The sequence below is a fragment of the Mizuhopecten yessoensis genome, unplaced genomic scaffold (genome assembly GCF_002113885.1).
Source record: "Mizuhopecten yessoensis strain PY_sf001 unplaced genomic scaffold, ASM211388v2 scaffold1883, whole genome shotgun sequence".
NCBI classification, from domain to species: Eukaryota; Metazoa; Mollusca; class Bivalvia; order Pectinida; family Pectinidae; genus Mizuhopecten; species Mizuhopecten yessoensis.
Genome location: NW_018404269.1, coordinates 962,520 through 983,539, shown reverse-complemented (window position 1 = coordinate 983,539; position 21,020 = coordinate 962,520). Strand labels below are relative to the sequence as shown.

Here is a 21,020-nt window from a genome sequence, read left to right as displayed (position 1 = left end):
CCTGCCCTTCATTTGTCCCTGTCATGAACTGATAAAGTATGTTTTCGGAGTAGTCCTAGACCTATCTTCAGTAGAGCTACTGGATATATATGTATACATATATCTAAACATCGATATAGGAGGTACCGTCATCTTATGTTCTGAGAAATGTTGATGATATAAAAAGGGTTTGGGGGACACAAGGGCAAAAAATCTGAAATTAATCTGTTTATATTGGCTCCGACTTTTTAAATATCTAGTTAACTTAGATTCATCAGGAAAGCGATATGAAGCAACGGATATTTTCGGGTAATTCCAACAATCGACACATTTTTGTCGGAGAAAAAAAGGAGAGCTGTCTTTCGCATTTGAAATACATTTGAATTTTTGCGATGCTTTCCAATAATAAAGTGATGAATCAACCAAATATTGTTGTCTGTAAAATAAATTAAAACACTACAATATGTATATTAAAAGCCACCAGATGGCACGACAGAGCTTCTATATTTAAAATCCAGGGGGGGGGGGGGGGGGGGGGGGGGGGGGGCAATGCCCCCGTACCCCCCTAGAATAGCTTCGCGCCTTCGGTGCGACTTTCTGCATGCACATCCAAAAGAGCCCAGCTACGCGCCTGTTGACTATAGAAGTCTCACAACCTTTACAATAAGCATGCTGCAAGTCATTGATAGGATAAATAGCAAACAGGTTTCCAATAGTTTCTTGAGTTTCCACAATCTCTGATACGTTTCTTGCAGCCTAACCCTAAACCAGTTCTAGACATACTGTTTACAGGTGTTGAACAGAAAAGAATTTTATAGTTGTAAAGTATAAGAGACTGTATAGTGTATGACAATATAAAAAAAATGTATGAAGATGAAAGGAGAGTGTAGTCATAAGACAATAACAAATAAAAAATAAATGAAATTAGCAAGACAGGCCAAGTTGGAAGGATAACTTACAAGGCAGCCAGACAGCAAATGTGTATAGTGAGCAAAGGGTGTTGTTATGTCTTCAGCCAACGAGATTTTTGTATATATACTAGAGTGGAGGGTAAATACTGGGGTATATATAACATGGCATCAAAAAGTAGCTGCCTTCAAGGATGTCCTCTAGGTACACTTTCAATCAGTCTGTGTTAGTTGGGTAGGTATAAGACAGGCTGGTGGACTATGTTCCCGGCTCTTAATTTAAATTTAAAAAAAATCACTGATGTAAATTAACAATACCCTAAAACGATTTTAAAGACTTACGTAGATGATACATCTAAGAAACCCTGTAAAAAATAGACTTTGAATGTTCAAGTGTATTTTTTTGTGGGTGGATATTTTTAATGGAGTGTGGTCATGGTAAGCCAGTTGATTGTTATATCACTGACTTAAAACATACAAAATACACATTAATGGAATGCTTAGTGTTCCCAAAATCATGCGGATTTGAAACATCTACAAAAATCAATCCTGATTGTGTGTACTTATATGACATCAAAATATTGGGGTAACCCTTAATTTTAGGGGAAAACCAATACAGGCCCTTTCTGAATTTTCTCTACAAACTTTAAAAATAATAATATCGGTTTCTGAAGTGATTTCACATGAACATTCAAATTGCAAAGTTTGAATAAAATCCATGCGTGGGTAGATTAAGAACCCGACTTTTCAAGTTACAAACAAAATCTGCTACCTTTTTCATTATTTAAATAAAACCCCAATAATTTTCAGCGTTATTTGATTTTCAATTATCCTCGCGCACCTGTCAAATAACGTAGGAGGGGAGGCAACTCGCTGTTTTAATAAAATGTACATACTTCGCGGAGTAATACTCTCTACGTAAAAATTGATTTCAGTCATACGGCGTGCAAATACACATAAATGGCCGCCATTGTGAAAATCTGACAACCCAGGCTAGAAAAAATTGGAAATATCCTTTGACTGTGGTAAGTATTTCATTAAAACAGTGTTGAATTTGTTGCCAAACGAGAGGGGCGTGGAGAACTGAAGGAATCAGTGAAGGACGTTTCAGAGGGTGCAAGGTCATGGCCGAAGAGCATCGAAACCAAGCACGGGTACCTAGAAGCCATCTGAAAACTAACTAGCCATATGAGTAAATATCGCGGGACATTTACTGGGACATCTTAATCAGTATGTAATGCTTTCTTCTTGATTAACGGATAATCATGTTGCCTATTTTGAAGATGTTGACATCTACTACCGCTTTGTTTTCAAACAAAGGCTACATGTGCGCGCTTATATTCCGACACCACAACATGGGAGGGTCTATTTTTGTCTGCCCTGATCACACACTGACACGGAAAACTACTTTTAGGTGTCCAATAAGAGTTGTTTAGGTAAGGTTTAATTAATTGAATATAAATTTGTGTTGAGATGTGATGCACACATGAAATCAAGTGCCCGGGTGCTCCAGTGGTCAGTTTGGACACAGACCTGTATTCCGACCTTGACAGCGATGCCAGTATTCGGCCTTGTAACGAAAACAAACACCCGCAGTCCGTGTATAACCGTCCCTTCTTAAATATCGCAATGCATACAAGCACATTTGCGTATTTTATTAAGCATATATACCCTATTATGTTTACATTAATATTTAATTAACTGTTATTTTACTGTTTATTATGTAATTATAAGTATATATATATATTATTGCTGGGACAACTTTGTTCAATTTAAATTTAGTTTACGATGAACAGATGACTATTACTTTTCTGTATAACAATTACAAGGATATCCCAGGAAGTTCCAAAGATTTTTGTCGACAAATTTATTTTAAAATAAAATTTGATATTGTAAATATTTAAAACATAAATTTAAACATACTTTTGTACACTGTAGACCTACATGTATACATATATTTTTTTTGGCTATGTGCTGAATTCACGTTCCCTAGAGCAATAGAGGCAGTTATTGACAGTCTAAGCTTCAAACTTCTTTGCCAGTTTACCGTTTTGCGTAAGTTATTATATGGCATTTCGGAGAAGTCTGGAAACATACTCTATTTCATACAAGAAACTTTATTTATCGTCGCATACTGAATATCAAACAGCGCTATTTTGGTGACAAACATGATAAAAAGCAAACAGAAAACAACAAACAAGCTATGTATACACTATCACAGGAAGCTAGCACATAATCAGCGAGTAAGACATACAATAACATAGCAGCATATAATTAGATATCACAGGCACTAAATTTAAAGTACTACACTAAAAATAATGTAATGAGATAATAGTGAACACCTGCATATCACACAGGTGTTGCTATATAATATGAGGGTTAAAACACTTCAAGTGTAATGTACATGTATACATGCTAATATAGCAAAAGATGAAAAATTGACATAATATGCACTAATATAGTGCAAATTAAAATAAGACAACAAGGTCTAGAGTAAGTAAAAACATATTGAGCTATATAATGATGATTAGAAAAGGGGGCTAGTAACTATGCTGCCAGTTATTGGTATATAAAAATGCCATGCAAAGCAGAAGTTAAGCTAAACAGATTAGGTTAATAAGTAAATAAATCAGGTAAGGCAAAAAAAGGTGTCTGTGTTAAGGGTTCCCGACCAACCCTAGCTTTTAACTCCAGACCCAAAACTTTTTGATGGATTTTTTTTATATAAAAAAACCCGCTAATTTTCGAATTTTCAAAATGGCTTCCAGCTCCGTGTTGGCGCTAAATGTCATCATATCGAGCACAATTCGCCTTCAAAGAACCTTGTTTATGTAATTCTTTGTTTAACATACAATAGTAGGGTCATAATCACATGACCAAAAATATACACAAAAAAACCCCCCAAAAAAACCCCAAAAAATTGACCTACCTACCCTAGTTTTTTTGCCCATGCAACCCTAAACAGACTATATATTTTTTTTGGCCTAACTAGTAAAAAAGACTAAGACACTGAAAAACATTTAAACTCTAAACACAGGTACAGGTACGACATGAACAAACAGACATCATCTGCAAATTAAAAAGTGTACATGTGACGAATCGCGGGAGAATTCATTGTGTAACAGGAGAGGAAAAATGCACGGCCAGACCGGGGTTCGAACCCGGGACCTTCCGAACTCTAGACGGACGCTCAACCAATTGAGCTATCTAGATCTGGTTGCTGACGATCGACCCAGTCCAGTTCTGCTGCATTCCTCCCTCCTTTAACAAAGTCTTCGACCCTGAAGACACACAAGACCCTATACCACCTTCTGTGTGTATATTTCGTTGGGCGCCGAATGTAACAGGAGAGGAAAAATGCACGGCCAGACTGGGGTTCGAACCCAGGACCTTCCAAACTCTAGACTGACGCTCAATCAATTGAGCTAACTGGTCGCCAACGATCGACCCAGTCCAGTTCCGCTACAATTGTTTTGGTGGCGTTAATGACAGGCAGTTATCGACAAGTGGAGGTAGTTATCGTCAGCTAATTTAAAATGTTAATTATTTCTATTATTTATCTCTCATAATACATTCATTTTTTCTTGCGTGTGTCCAAATGCTTAGAAAAAGAATAAACATGTCAAGTGATGTGTCAAGTCATATATGCAAACAAACGTGCTCCCTTTTTTGCACGCATTCACAAATTTAAAACATTCAGCGTCCCAGCATTTTGATCAAATATATTTTCTGGTTCCCTCCCTGCAATATATGGTGTCCCACCAAAATTTCCAATTCTTTTGATCCCAAGTGATGCATTCCAACAGCCCAGATATTTTGAATTATGAGGTATTTTATATCCTATAATGATACAGAATAGAAACTTTATTAAAGAAAACATAATTTAATCTACTTAAAATAATCATTGTGGAAATGTTTTTGAATTCTTTAATTTTATGTTCACAAGATAATTAGTTACAAGTGTATATATTTACCTCCTGCTTAACAAAACAATTTTCATCCACATTATTTCTATTTAATTGTTTACTTTTAGATATATATTCTATATATATATATTCTATATATAATTATAGCTGGCTGCATTATCTTCCAATAATGATATTTTCTCAATTTTTATTTGGCAGTTTATATTGATTGAGCACATTTGCAAGACTTATAATCTACTTAGATTTTATTGAGAACTTTGGATTTTTAAGTACATTGTATTTTATTTATACTTGCAAAAAGGTATGTCTGTGACTAGATAGACTTTAACAACTTTGCAGTACAAGTCATTCATAAAAAATATGTTTTTAACGGATAGTAATTTTTCATGCTGTCGAGAACTACCTCTGATACTCAAATTGCGACAGTTATCGACAACCCTAGGCCTATTTCCAACCTTAACAATACCCTGGATGTTGATAGGACGCTGACAAATGTTGCAGATGCTTCATGAGTGAAGTTGGATTACACCATTATGTGGAAATTATTTCAGATAAAAATGTTATCAAAACTCGAAGTGACATACATATCTTATCAGTGCCCATATAAGGGAGGTCTAAAAAGAGGATTAATGTGAACTCTTCTCTTTGGAAAAAAAAATGTTCAGAAAATTTGTTAAACCAGTGTTGTCTGAATAGAACGGTTCCGATCGAGGGATTCCTAAAAGTTAAGTGTACCTACCAAAACCACTGATTGTCTTGATAGAAAAACAGTTTGTAATCGATCCAAAACGAGATGAATAGAACCGGGGGTCGATAATACTCCCCTGTCGATAACATCCTCCCTTGCATGAGATGGCATTTACAGGTTAATATTATTGAATTCTAGTTGTTTCAGTTTTGGTACGTTTGAATAGAATGAGAATAGTATGAGAAATGCTGAAGAATCTCAGCTTATCAGCATATACATATAAACCTACACACAAAATCAGCAACAACATGCAGAATATCTTATAAAATATCAAAATACCAAATCACCTTTGTACCAAAATGACTTGAATGAAGTACCAAAACAGCTGCACGGCCACCTCTTCATGAATTGGGCCTGACAACCTGGATTAATTATTAGTAATTTATGCAAGTTCATGTCATTCAGATCATCAGTGCATATTAGAACTACCTACGACTTCTACATTTGTTGTGAACAGATATTAGATATTAATCTGTATAATATAAAAGGGGGGTAACTCTCAATCTTTTAAATTCAAATGGATCATGTATATATATATATATGGTACTACTTATATACTTCTCTAAAGGAAATAGTTTTCTCGATAAGTTTTATCTTAATATTGCTATATATTTTACTATCCTTTGTACTAAAAGTTAGCTTTGCTTTTTTACAATAATTCATATTTTAAATAATGAACTGCTGTGTTGGTAAGGTGCATCTTACAGGTCCATTAGGGCTGTTCCAGAATTAACAATTTGGGAGGGATGAGAGCTAGTATTGGTAATAGCCTTTGCCAGGTTTTACATCCAAATGCTGTAAATAACAATAATAACATACCTTTTCAGTAATGTCAGCCTTTTACTTTACAGACATGAGTGGGCTTAATGAGGTGACCATTTCTCCAGTGCTCCTCCAGGCCATCTCACAGACCCTCACCTCCACAAAGGACCGCCACACGGTCAGCATGCAGCCGACCATCAACGTCAAACAGGAGATGATGGACGACCTTCAGGCTGCTGGAGGTCATGCTGCTGTTAATCACATATTGCAGGGTATGAATGAGCCCATCTCTGACCAGTCACGACTACATTCCAGATCTATGTCAACCGATATGGAAAACCTTACTGAAAGTTCTGGCCAAGTTTTCTCTCCAGGTAGCATTAACATCTCATCAGAAAACATTAAGAGCATGTTGAAATGGAAAATTGACCAACTGCACCAACAGAATGCCTTAAACAGTGCTGTAAATCAGGTTCAAGAAGAGACCAGACTGCAGGACCAGGAAAATGTGCCTGGCCGTGAAACCATCATCATTACCTCAAACTCTGGCGGGGACCTCAGTATGGGTATGGTCAATGTGTTATCAGCTCTTGCATCTCACCACCTGAAAACAGGTGGTGTGGAAAAAGAGAAGGGAGACGACCTTCAACAAGAGACTGTGCCCCAAACAGGTGACATTGCACAAGTGCAGACTAAGGATCCTGATACTCTAGAGCAGGAGAAACAAATGATAATTTGTTATCAGGACAGTAATGGCCAGGTGAATGTGCCATCACCCATTAATGATGTGGTGGTGTCGGATGCTGGAGGCCAGCCAGTTGGCATGGTGATAGAGCAGGATGGCCAGCGATTCTACATGCCCAATACTGGTACAGACAAACCCAGCAGTATTGGTCTTGATCAGAGTTCACCTCCTAAGCAGTTCCGCTATTCAGAGGATGGCAGTTTTACGGTAGTTAATGAGAACTCTGTGGAAGTGATGTCCTCCATGCCAAGGGATTCAGGTCTCCCTCCCGACCCATCCATGGGACCATGTCCAATATGTGGGGACGCAATTTCAGGTGAGACAGCTGTCCATGCAAATTACAAGTTTTCTTACAGGACATTCAGTCGGGTAATTTAACTATCCCAAGCTTGCCGGACCGAAACAACTTTTTACAGGACATTTCGGTCAGGTTAGCTTGAAAAACTTACTAGTCCAAAGAAAAATGAAAAATAAAATTACAAAAATTGTTTGATATGTACAATAATTTAATTAAATGTAAACATTATGAATATAATTAACTGGATTTGGTTTTGGCAGTGGTTTGCCGGATTTTTTTTACCAGACAAGTCTGTCGGACCGGCATATTTCGCATGGACTGGTGAGATTTGAAGGACCTAATTACATTTTTAAGTCATGTTTTAATGAAAATTTATTAATTACCAGCAATATGTTTCACATTTTGATTTTGATCACAAACAAATTAAAAATTTAACTTCTTTTTTTCTCTCTGCATAAACAGGTTATCAGTATCATCACCTTAAGCTTGATCACATTATTTCTTTTGGTATAATTGGGAACATTTATGTGTACCTTTGAGAAGATTTGGAGATGTAACTTAAACTGAAACTGACATCAGGGCTAGACCATAAGGATATCATAGCCCATCCCATGACTAGTGAAATCTCCAGCTGGACTAGCTCATGGTTCTGAAATCTGCTAGCCAGATCATAGACTAGTCAAAATTTGATTTTACTTATCATGTTGAATAATACATGTATTCGGTAAGTGATATTTGCATATGGACTAGCAAAATTGAAAGATGCTAGCCAGCTGGCTGACCATGGCCAGTGGTTTTCAAAATTAATTTCAAGTCCTGGGACTGTATATATATAAACTCCTATAGCTATTGCATTGATATATACAATGTACAACTGTGCTATGTTAATATGCAAGTCCATTGTAATGAATGTTATCCAACCATTCTGTTTGGCAGGCTATCATTATGGGATATTCACATGTGAAAGCTGTAAAGGATTTTTCAAAAGAACTGTACAAAATAAGAAAACATTTGCTTGTCATCGAAAAGGGGATTGTGAAATAACAAAACTGAGTAGAAAGAAATGCCCAGCGTGTCGGTTTGCAAAGTGTATCATCCACGGTATGAAACTTGAAGGTAAGTAAAACAGTTCTGATATTGATATTTTTGACACGAACTTAAATGTTTGAAATTCGTTTTGAATGATAATTAAATGAGATGTTATATATAGAAACAGTAAAATGAAAATTACTTTTTTGTCTCGCCTGCGACGGATGACGAGGTGACGGGACTAAGGTATTACTTTTTCGATGGCGACAACGGCGGCGTCAATGTTAATCTTTTGCATTTAGCTCTGTTTCTCAAAAAGTATAAGTGCATGAATGGTCCAAACTTGGACCATTCATGCATCTTATTTACTTCACCTCAATCCATGCATCAGTTGCTAAATGTGCCCTATATTTCACGGTCCAGTGACTTTGACAGCATCTTCATCAATGTTAAATTTTGCCTTTAGCTGTACAGTGTTTCATGCTGTATACATCTCAAAAAGTTGCACTAAATAAACTTAGACTGTAGTTGTTTCAGACAAAGTGCATCTCAAACCATGCATCATATACTGAATGTGCTCTATATTTTGCGGTCCAGTGAATTTCACAGCATGTTCATCAATGTTAAGTTTTTGCGTTTAGCTGTGTGTTTCATGCTGTATTTCAAAAAGTTTGGGTTGGACTAAATAAACATTGAATCTATTGATCAAAGGGGGGACAGGCGAGACATCTAAATATAATTACATGTAATTCTTGTTTTATTTTAATTAGCTAAACTAAATAAATATGATCTATGATAGTTAATACATGTACTATTTGTATAGGGAAGTGTATTAACATATTTTCTGACTTTTAATTATATGTTTAAGTGTGAAAAACAAATTTGTCAGTTTTTGATCAGTAAACATTTAAATACTATCTTTCTTTGACGGTCATGTTGATCACATGCATGACATCAAACAGTTTAAGTGGACACGGCTGTTTAATTTCTGTATGCTTGAAATCAAAGCTGTTAATATGATGATATATAAACAGTAAAATTAAAGTTATGGACTTGAGATCTAGAGCAGAAGCTGTACTGCAGGTTAATTGCCTATAAACAGCTGTACATGTGGCCACTTGAATTTGGCGGCCAACTTGTGATGGCCCATTATTGAATTACATTCTTTTCAATACTTTGTCTCAGGTGTCCAGCATTGCTCCACAACATCAGAAGTTGAAATATTTATTTATACCATATATTTGGCAAAATAAGGGGGGTTATTTTTTTGTATTATATACCAGATTAACATGTATCTCATTTAAAAATGTGTATTTCTATTCTGTTTAAGACTGGATCACAAAGTGTTGTGAACAATTTATAATTATCTTTAAAAAAATTGATTTGTATATGTATGAACTACAGTGTATGTGTCATAGCTCATGTCTCATTCATTTGTTTAATTTGCATCTTAGTTCAGTCAACCTACATGTATATACCCTAAATTACTTGCCTCTATTATATTCTCAAGATAAAGAGTATTGTTATGTTGTTTCAGCCATCAGACATGACAGGATGAGGGGAGGAAGGAGCAGTTATGATGGCTGTTCACCACACGGACGACCAAAAGTCTACCCCTTAGAGCTTACCTCTATCCCCAAACCTCAAAGGCGCACACCAAGTTCTCATCGAAAGGTAGCACCAAGTGCCAATCAAGGGAACCAATCATTAGAAAATGTACATGTGACTTTACCCACTGGTGAAGATATCTCTGGGAGTCAGCTAATGGCGATTCTTAATCGGAACGGGAAGTCTGTGCCAGAAGAAACTGTTAAGCCATTTGTTCCCCATTTATTGACAGAAATTATGAATGTTGAATCCTATTTATGTGATGATGAAAACCAAGCAGATTTTCCAGCAGATCGTTTGTCAGAAAATGACCCAACGTTTATGTTGTCTTTGCTACAACTCGCAGAGCTTCGATTGTACAAGCTAGTTCGCTGGGCCCGTAACCTGCCTCAGTTCAGTGCGATAGCGGTAAGTACAGGAATACCTCTGTTTGCTGTTCAGAGTATTAATGTGTGTGTGCATAGATGTGTATACTTGAAGATATCTCACCTATTAATTATATATAAGCATGTAACAGTTTCTATACACATAGTGAGCCAGGATATTATAAGTTGTGTATACGTACTGCAGCATTACAAACATAATGATTATGAGCAAGAGGTAGTGTAGTGATACTTATGTATAACAATTTCATCTTCGAATTAAGACACCTTTGTTTAATTACACTTTTAAAGAACAATACAACTGAACCAAGGGAAACATTCCATAACACAACTTGATTGAAGTCTGACAGCTGCCACAATACACACTGTATACCGGAAAACGTTCGCCCAGTGATACTTTTGCCTTTCACCATAGAAATCCATATTCGCCCAGTGTTTATATTTCACCCTTTACTTGCAATGACTATATACACTGTATATAGTGTACGTATGATGAAGTAAGATTCGCTATCAGGATAATTATAATTTGCCAACATTATATTAAACAGCAGTGAAACCTACGCAGTATACAGTAGTTGGAGGATTAATTTGTTTGGTATAAATTATTAAATTCTGTTTTCCAGCTTGCTCAGTTGTTCCAAACCAATGTATTCTATTTGTGTTGAAGAAATTGTATTTGAAGTTCACAATTAAGGCAAAAAAACCCATCTTTGTTTCTTACCCACATGTACCTTACATTTTGGTACCTATGTATATCCTGATGTTGTTTTGGTCAATTTTAGACAAGAACCGTTACCACGGTACCACAGAATTGTACAATGCCGAAAGTAAAAGTTTTTCCTATATACTGGCCCTTAATTTTTTGAGAGCCAAAATCGGAAGCAGAACAGTTATTTTAATTGGCTGCCTATTATTGATAACATAATAAAGCTTACTGACATGAATATACAGTACATTGTAGTATATGTATGTATTTAATACCTGGTAATCAATATTTTCATACATTCAAACATGTAAATTTTCACAGTGTATTATCTATTAACACCAGTCTACTCCATCCACAGACGGACGACCAGATTTTATTGCTGCAGAACTGTTGGGCGGACCTGCTGCTGTTCAACTGTTGTATGAGATCTATACAGAGCACGACGGAGATATTCCTACCGATGGGCAAGTCCATTGACATGGAGAAAGCCACCAAACTGGGGCATGGTGCCGACGATATTGTGTCCCGGCTCCTGGCCATCACAGATCAGCTGCGCCGACTACAGGTGGACCAGTACGAGTTTGTAGCCTTGAAGGTTCTCATGCTCATCACACCAGGTATATATATATGTCAAACTAATTAAGCATAAAAAAATAAAAAAATAAACACTCTGTGCTTCCTTTACTTCACTGATGCTTAGGTTTTATACATAAATAATGCTTTAGTTCCCTCTATTTCCTCTAATGCAACTTCACTGATGCCTAGGTTTTATACATAAATAATGCTTTAGTTCCCTCTATTTCCTCTAATGCAACTTCACTGATGCCTAGGGTTTATACATAACTAATGCTTTAGTTCCCTCTATTTCCTCTAATGCAACTTCACTGATGCCTAGGTTTTATACATAAATATTGCTTTAGTTCCCTCTATTTCCTCTAATGCAATTTCACTATATTCCCTACAGCACCTATTTTTACATACTTTTTAATCACTCAAACAACTTTTTTTTGTTGTTGATAAATTTGGATCAAAATTTATACTTTGATCAGGTATGATAATACCCAAAACAATTACTGGCTTAGTGTTTCAGGGTACCAAGGTAACAGTTATTATTACCATTTAAATCCCATTTTTCAACACTCTAGCAAGTTATTTTTATACACCCGTCAAATTTGACGGGAGTATTTAATATGGTATGGGTTTGTCCGTCCGGCGTAAACTTTTGTTTGTCCGGCAATCTCCTCCTACATTTTTCGACCGTTCTCTTTGAAACTTGGTATACATTATAATCATGATATGAAGTTGTGTCTCCCTTAAAAGAATTTTGATTCGACAATTTTTCCAAAAGTAATTGCCCTTTGTTCATTTCAATATTTGAATTTTTGTCCAGAGAGTTCCTCCTATATTTTTTGACGAATTTCTTTGAAACTTATTAGGCTAAATAATCATGATATGTTGTGTTTCCTTGAAAAAAAATTGTTTGGACAATTTTTGCAAAAGTAATTGCCCTTTGTTTATTTCAGTATTTGATTTTTGTCTGGCAAACTCCTCCTAAATTTTTCAACGGATCTCTTTGAAACTTGGTATACATTATAATTATAATATGAAGTTGTGTCTCCCTTAAAAGAATTTTGATTCAACAATTTTTCCAAAAGAAACCCCCCTTCTTTCATTTCAGTATTTGATTTTTTGTCCAGAGATTTTCTCCTACATTTTTTATAGCATATCAGCTAACCACTCTTAGGATGATGCAGATCTTATTTCAATGTAAGAAAGTATGTAACACTATATGGCATTTGACGGGCGTATATTATTCCGCCCCGCGGTACTCTTGTTGAATTTATTGTTATCAAACTTTGACAAATTTCCACACTGCCATATTCCATTTTGATATATATTTATTATCTCTGTTTCCAGATGTGAAGGGCCTGAAGGAGCCAGGAAAAGCCCAGGAACACCAGGATTCGATCTGTGAAGCCCTGGGTCTGTACACCAACTCTCATTACCCACAACACAACAACAAATTCGGTGAAATGCTACTCCGACTCCCGGAGATTTCGCGCGTCAGTATGATTGGCAAGGAGATTCTCAACACTGTCATGCCGCCAGAATTCACCTCCTGTGGCCTTTTGTTTGAACTCCTTAAGGGAGATGGTCTTAAAGATGAGACGTAGGCGGATGGAATGGAAATGTCTCTGTTCTGGTTTCGTATTCAATCTTCTGTGTAATGTATCCGTTACATAAACAATATACAGTCATCATCTTAAAAACAATTCGTGCAAAGCTTCAAAAACAATCGGATGGCAAGCAGACTTTTTGTTTTTGTTCGGAGACTGTGTATGTTTTGTATTCTTAGATGTTAACTGCACATCATTTTTATCAGTAACACAGTATTTCAATAATTTTATCACAGAATTTCAGCATTTTTAACCATATATTCGCAGTCAGCAGTGGCTGATATACTTCTGTCAAACAGCATCATTACTGATAGTTACTAGTATAACATGATTTAAAAAACACAATATGCTTAATGTAGGCATTTAAATCATTCACAGTTAGGATCAGTCACATTTTAAAACAGACATTTACTGCAAACTGAAAATGCAATAGGATTGGGGTATAAAGTAGTTTTAAAACATTTTTTGTAATGATGCATATAATATACATACATGTATACAGAGATAATCCCAGGATGTGAATATGTGATACATGTGCTAATTATCAATGATAGTTATTCTCACACTCAAACAAAAATAAATTGCTTTGTCCTGATAAGGTGTATGGGCTAGCAATCAAATTTTGTGTCATCTTTCACTCTCAACAAGGCTAATTGTCTGTCATCTGTTTCTTACGAAGTGTGTAATAGATTCAAGCAAAGCAAGTTCTTAGTAACAATCATGATTTGGACATAATGTCATTTGGTTTGCAGCAAATTCTGGGTTAATATTATATATATCAAGAATCTGAATTTCATTTTACATTCTTGTGCAGTATTTTTTAGCTTTCTAAGTATCTTAATTGATATATGTATACAGATTACGATTATCAGGGTTAATATCACACATTTGTCAAGTTCCACATTGAAAATGATTAAGTGTCTGATATTAACTGATACTTGAAATTATTTGGAAATTAATAATCAATACCTCAAATAGTCTGTATTTGGAATGAACCAAAAATCTAAAAAATTTGCGAGATTGCATAGAAATATTTTGCAATGACATAAGCCCCTCAATTACCCAGTTTCATTTGCTTGGAATGTCTGGAACCAACATTCAAAAGTGCATGTATATCAGTTGATTTTTAAAGCATATAGCGCAAGTTTATGATGGTTGATCACTGTCAGAATACAATTTTAATATCATCTGATGCTCAATAAGTAAACTGCTGCCATGAAACTTAGACAATAATAATAACTCTTTTGGGATGTTGCCATCAAACAATGTTTTGGTGTCCATCTCACCTGAATCAAGTGTCTGTTGCACATTGTCACCAGACCCGTTACCAAGGCACTCCCTGTAGATTGATTTTGATTGGTCACGCAGAATTATCTCCACCTTCTTGGTGTCGGGTGAAATTCTTACAACATTGCTGTACAAAGGACGTAATACATGTAATATTCCAACAGCTATTATTAATCTTCATTTTAAAACAAATGGGTTTTACCAGCATCGGACCAGTACGACAAGATCAGCACTTACATGTTCCTTTGCATCTATATAAGGGTAAAGGATTTCATATCTAAATTTCGTTTCATTATCGTTCATTTCATTGATATAGTTGTTTTTAATATGTATTTTTTGTTGTTTGATAGCTGGTATGATGAGAAGACTACTAGAAATCTCTCATATTATAAAAAATTTAAATTTAAACAAGTAAACTTTTGTTCATTGTTAATTAGTTAATTTATATGTACTGCCATTTTCATGAAATAAATTTTTATCAGTAATCATCTAAAATGTTACAAGATAATGTAAATATTACTATAGCTCTATTTTATATAATAACACAGTGCCCTGGTTTAAGTTCCATGGTGTCATAAGTAAAAATCAAGTGGCCTTGTGTATCTGCTTCTATTATGAACATCAACATTTGCTCAGGATATAAATGTATGTATGAAGCTCAGATAAGAAATGGTCAAAAAACTACAGAGGTTGTCATTGAAAATCAAATACATCTATATAGTCATGTAAATTAACATCCAAATGGGAAATTATTAAAAAAAAAGGTCAAAAATGGTTGAAGTTCAGGTGCATGGAGTCAATTGATCAAGATTTTCAAATAAATTTCTATGTCATTTGAAGTGGAAAGATTTGTGTTACTGGCTCATTGATAGCAAGATACTTTATATTATGGTTTCCTTATATCGTTGAAAAATAAAATAATTTATATTATTGTGTTTTGATCCACTATGTCATTTGTAATTTTTTCAACCCTTTACTTGCATTGCAAATGTTGTGTTTTCTTCATTGTCTTTAGCAATGTTTTCATCTAGAGATATTTGGGGGAAAAAATACTTCTGAATGAATTCAAGTTTTGTATTTGCCAAATTTTACACAGATTTAACCTTTGCATCAAAAATATTTCATAAAAATCACTAAGAAAGGACCTTTTATGTACAGGTTATCATGACAACATTATGCTCAAAGATGTTATGTTGAACGCTATATGTTGCTCAGTAATATTAAGTGTTGTAGAACTTGCATACAATGTTTCTTGTCAATTTGTGCTATTGTTTTCTTTACAAATATTTACCAACATGACGTCTTAGAGGAAGCTATTTTTGTGTTTTGTTTAATGATGATGACTTTATATGAAATCATAATTGTCTTTAACTCGTTGACCCCTGAAATTTCATTATGAACTATTCCAACCTTTGAACTGGAAGAGCTCAAATGTGTCTTCAGGGGTGAATGAGTTAATCAAAGTGATCATGTTTCATTGTAATATTACCAGTGGTAAGGAGGCTAGAGGGGAATTGCTTAATAATGTAAATAATTATTTTGTTTTCTGTATCAGGCTTTCACCTGTCCTGCCAAAAGCAGAAAAAAATGTCTTTTCAAGAACCATACAAAATTAATTTGTCATTGAAATGATTCAAATAGTCAGCTTTTTAATTGAAACTAAATGAGTGACAAATATTTTTAGCAATGAATCATTTCTGTACTTATTTTTCACACAAACTTGAAGGTTTTAAAAGCCCAGCACATATATGCATGATGGATTTTGAGGGTTTAGATTTGCTAATGAGAAAATATTCATGGGTTTGTAGTGAAAATGCTCTGCGATGCAAAATGTATTTGGTATGGGCTTAATACAATTATAGAAGCTTTCATTTCCAGCTAACTGCCACTTATTAATGATTGAATCAAGTCTTTTGGTCCTATTAAAACTTAAACCATTATAGTATATGCTGGTGGACATGATCTTAACTCATTCACCCCTGAAATTTCATAATGAACTATTCCAACATTTGAATTGGAAGAGTTCAAATGTGTCTTCAGGGGTGAATGAGTTAATTGTTGGTCACCAGTAAGCCCTGGATAGAATTAATAAAATGCTTTAACGTTTCATAATTGTTGGAACAGTCTGGCCTTAAGAAACCTTGCAAGAAAGGAAGATAAAAATATTTGATTAAAGCATTTTTTGAAACTTTTTGTAAATAATAGAAAGTGACTGAAGAAGTCGTTATAATTAGTGTAGTAAAGGATAGTAAAGTAACTAACAAAAACGCTTTTAGTGGAGGAAATATCAGGAAGTAACTGAAAGTATTAGTGAAGTATATAATAGCAAGAAATCGAAGGAAGGCTAATAATTATTAGTGTACTTAAATTGGAGTGCAAGTGTGTACAAATTTAGTGTAGGAAAAAATGGCATTTAATGGAGAAAAGTTTTAAGTAGTTTAGGTAATTTAGCAAGTAACTAAAGAAAGTTTTACTAATTTATGAGACAATAGCAAAGAAATAGAAGAAAACTATTGATCTAATGAAAAGATGTGGAATCACTTTCACAAAAAAATGCTAGTGTTGTGAATACAAAAGGGATACATTACTTAGCAGCTAATTATCTAGATGAAAAATAAACGTCTGCTTTGATTAGTTCCATAGTTTTGAGTTTCATTTTAAATGAATCGGTTATCTTTATTGATATTACATAGTAAAATCAAACTTTTCTGAGCGATATGTCAATTTCTTTTCCATTGATGCGTCTAGATTGGTGCACCTGCGTTCATTTTGAAGCTTTACATAGGAGCTCAAGCAGGAAATGGACACCTAATTTAAAGTTAAAGATTCATGACCTTTGACACCATAAAGCTAATACACAAGTCTGTAGTTGTAGTATGTGATCCATTCCCAGTGTTGTATGTAGTGCATTGTAGAAAGTCTTGTGATTGTAGTAGACTACCCCTACACCATGTCTTGTGATTGTAGTAGACTACCCCTACACCATGTCTTGACTGTAAATTGGCTGGGGTTAAAGATTGTGACATGTCATGTTGGTTACTTATCTTTACTCCTTATAACAAGCTGTGGGCATTCAGTCTTCACACATTTCTTGTAGCTGTAATGTGACATTTTATACAGACCAATATATGTGCTTTAAGCAGACAAATGGCTTGCACTTGAACATTTGTGAAACAATCTGCAATGTTGTGATTGTACGACCAGCATATTTTATTTATTTTGAAATTTAATCTTTCATATTTGCAATCAGCTCACACGATGAGAAGTGTGAGCTAGCTGTATGCCATTATACAGTGTATATATCTATCACACATGTCTTAACATTATTACGGATACTTGACTAAAATCAAGTAAATGAATGTCGACATTATCATGAATCCATACCGTTTTATGTGGTATCATATTAACCCCATAGACAAACTTGTTATCCCTCACAGGAATAAAATGTAATATGTGCCAGCTTACTTTCTCTCTTGTTATTTATTTGTATCACCCACTTAACGAAGTAGGCAGGGGTATAGAGTCTTTGTCCGTCCTTTCGTTTGTCCACGCAGCTTGGTAGGATGAATTGTTCAGAGTAACTGTAAGTGCATCATTTAAGAAGTTGCATCAATGATGCAGAAAGTGTTGCTCAACCGAAGCCTTGTTGCTGAATTTGACCTAAAGTTTAAGCTTCTGTGACTTTGATAAGAATAAGTGGTTTAGATTAATGTATCGGGTTCAGAAGTCGGGTCATTGTATACAAGTGCTACGTGTTCTTCAGTTGCAGCTCGGATTGCTCTACCTGTGGGGAATCACGTGACCTCTGATGAGTCGGTACACCGGAAAAAGCTGTACATCGAGGCACATTTTAAGATAAACTGACAAACTGCATTCTTTCATGTAATAATGCATAACCTACCCATTGCGGAAAACCATTTGGTAGAAATTGAATGGATTTCACAAACATTCGTGCACAACTCTTAGCCTGTCTCAATTATATCCACGGACAAACCTAAATATTTGTAAAAACACCACAATTTGAGAATGTACTGAAATCATTAAAGGTCACGTGATCCCCCACATTGCTTTGTTTGACCAACATTAATGCTTCACTTACTTGATTAAGAACACTTTCGACCTTATCTGAGTAACAATAGATGCTATCCGGATAATACTTGCATCAATGAGAGGCTACTAATGTTGATGTCACCTACTGTTTACACTTGACTGACTCGGTTCAGAAGATATAAAAAGTCGGTTTTTCTCTTCCCTATAATGGTAAACTATAACTGACGATGTCTCCGTGACTTGTCTACCGAGCTGGGAATATCGGCGTGTTCTTGCAATGACTTTCGTCTGATTTATCGTAGCTTCAAATCTGATTTATCGTAGCTTCAAATCTGATATATCGTAGCTTCAAATCTGATTTATCGTAGCTTCAAAGACTAAAGTGCAAAATTTTGGCGTAAGCGGTGTTGAAGCTATGTTACTTATTATGAAGATATCTCGCATGATCAATAATATGGCCTCAATGACTCCCGATCGACTGAAGCTGTCGACTTCATTTCGAGATTGGCATAGCAGATTGAACTTGGTACAGAATGTTGTTTCAATGTCCGATTTTTTTCATTTTCCTCCACACCGATTGAACCTGATTAAATTCAGAAATATAATATAGCGACTATAAATCGAAATAATTTTTTGTTGTCTAATTCACCGATAATTGTTCGTATTCGAAGAAAAGCAGTGTTGGTGTCTGTTATCAGTTCTTTTGAAATATGCCCAGGCCATGTTCTGAAACCTGTTGAGGGAAACCTTACGCAATCCGTCTCTATCATATGCTGCTAGGATGCACCACTATCAGTGATGTCCCACGTGTCACACCAGTGTGTAGTAGGTACACCACTACCAGTGATGTCCCACGTGTCACCAGTGTGTAGTAGGTATGCAAATAATTACTTTATTAGTGGGCCTCATTTAAGGTTCATTTAATGTCTGTGAGGGGCTACTAGAGATAAATTAAAACAATGAACTGCTTTCAGCTAGTATTCATAAGCGATATGAATGCTTATTCTGACAAATTTAATGAATGTTGTAACATGTATTTGCCTTGGGCCAATATGCACTCATAATTCCTATATATGATTGTCAATTGAAAGCAGATAGATTCTTACATTTACCAATTTTTGGAATATATCAGAACATTCCAATTCTCTTATTCAATAATAAGTTCAAATGATGTATTTATCTTGTGTTTGTTCAGTGAAACACCGCCATCTGTCTGGGGAGGGTCATTGGTATTAGTATTTTTATGAAGCTGAAACATAATTGAGCTACTATCAAGACGACCTTAAGCCACACACAACTGATTGTACCTATACAAGTTACGATAACACGTTATGCAGAAATTGAGTAGTATGACCTTCATTTTTACCCAAGAATACAAAGGAATTTTCACAAAACGAAAATATTAATCCAATCTAGTTCAAAACAAAATTAGTTTAGTAGCTTCATTTTGACATGAAACAGGAAACATTGAAAATCAAATTAATTCGAATTAATTGTGATTTTCTTGTATTTTAAAAATTAGTCCCCCGTTCTGTATAGTTTCAGTCGTTTTACAGACATTTCTCTTTATTTCGTTAGTTAGTTAGCCCCTTCGTGCTGGGGTGCACATAAGGCCACCACCAGAGATTTCCATTTCTGTCTGTCTTTGGATAACTGGTGTATTTGTCCCCATGTCCAGTCTTTATCTTTTAGTTCTTTCTCAACAGACAGTCTCCAGGGTTCCTTTGGTCTTCCTATCTTTCTTTTTCGTGGTGGTGTCCATCTCCTTGCTACCCTAGGGATGGAGTCTGGGTGTGCTCTGGAGACATGTCTAATTCACTTCCATCCTAATTTCATCCAACAGATTATCATCATGTTGACTTTTGGTGACCTCTTAAGTTAAGTTGATACGCATTTAGTTTATGTAGAGCTTCTTTTCATGCATCTCCGATAGAATTAAGCATGTTGTATTTAAGGCAGATAATGTCCACCGATGCGTGGTGAGTGTAACAAATTAGAATAACACTCGATGATTTTACTCCCAATTCATAACCAATATGGTAGATATAAAAATAAAATGTATGAATGCACGTTTTTCTCGCATATCTTTCCAAGAAATAATACCAATGCTGTCTCTCAGGGTTTGGGCGATGAAATGGCAGCTGCCAGATAAAAGTATGACGTTATTTGATTGTAAAGAATGATGTGATATTATTTACCTCACCAAGTCATCAAATTTACCGTTCACCATGTAATATGTTTTAACATGTTATACGTCAGCTTTACCGTACCATGTAATATATCTTAACATATTGGACGTCAGCTTTACCGTACCATGTAATATATCTTAACATGTAACTGCATATATTATGCTACTGTCGTGTTATTCATAGAATGTGTTTAACATACACCTGTAGGTATTGCGACCCCCCCTC

The 21,020-nt window shown here is 35.2% G+C and overlaps 1 protein-coding gene across 3 annotated transcripts; it reads left to right on the top strand.

The window, feature by feature from the left end:
- The first annotated feature begins 1,805 nt into the window (after positions 1-1,805).
- LOC110441892 (nuclear hormone receptor FTZ-F1 beta-like) lies at positions 1,806-18,020 on the top strand. 3 transcript variants are annotated; one of them, XM_021485194.1, is made up of 6 exons: positions 1,806-1,912; positions 6,413-7,384; positions 8,303-8,482; positions 9,933-10,411; positions 11,451-11,709; positions 13,010-18,020. In XM_021485194.1, the coding sequence occupies exons 2-6, from the start codon at positions 6,415-6,417 to the stop codon at positions 13,264-13,266; spliced, it is 2,145 nt and encodes a 714-aa protein (XP_021340869.1). In that variant the 5' UTR covers positions 1,806-1,912; positions 6,413-6,414; the 3' UTR covers positions 13,267-18,020. The 3 variants fall into 3 exon arrangements, with proteins under 3 accessions (XP_021340869.1, XP_021340878.1, XP_021340886.1); XM_021485203.1 differs by lacking the exon at positions 1,806-1,912 and adding an exon at positions 1,979-2,117; XM_021485211.1 differs by lacking the exon at positions 1,806-1,912 and adding an exon at positions 2,124-2,323.
- Positions 18,021-21,020: the final 3,000 nt, after the last annotated feature.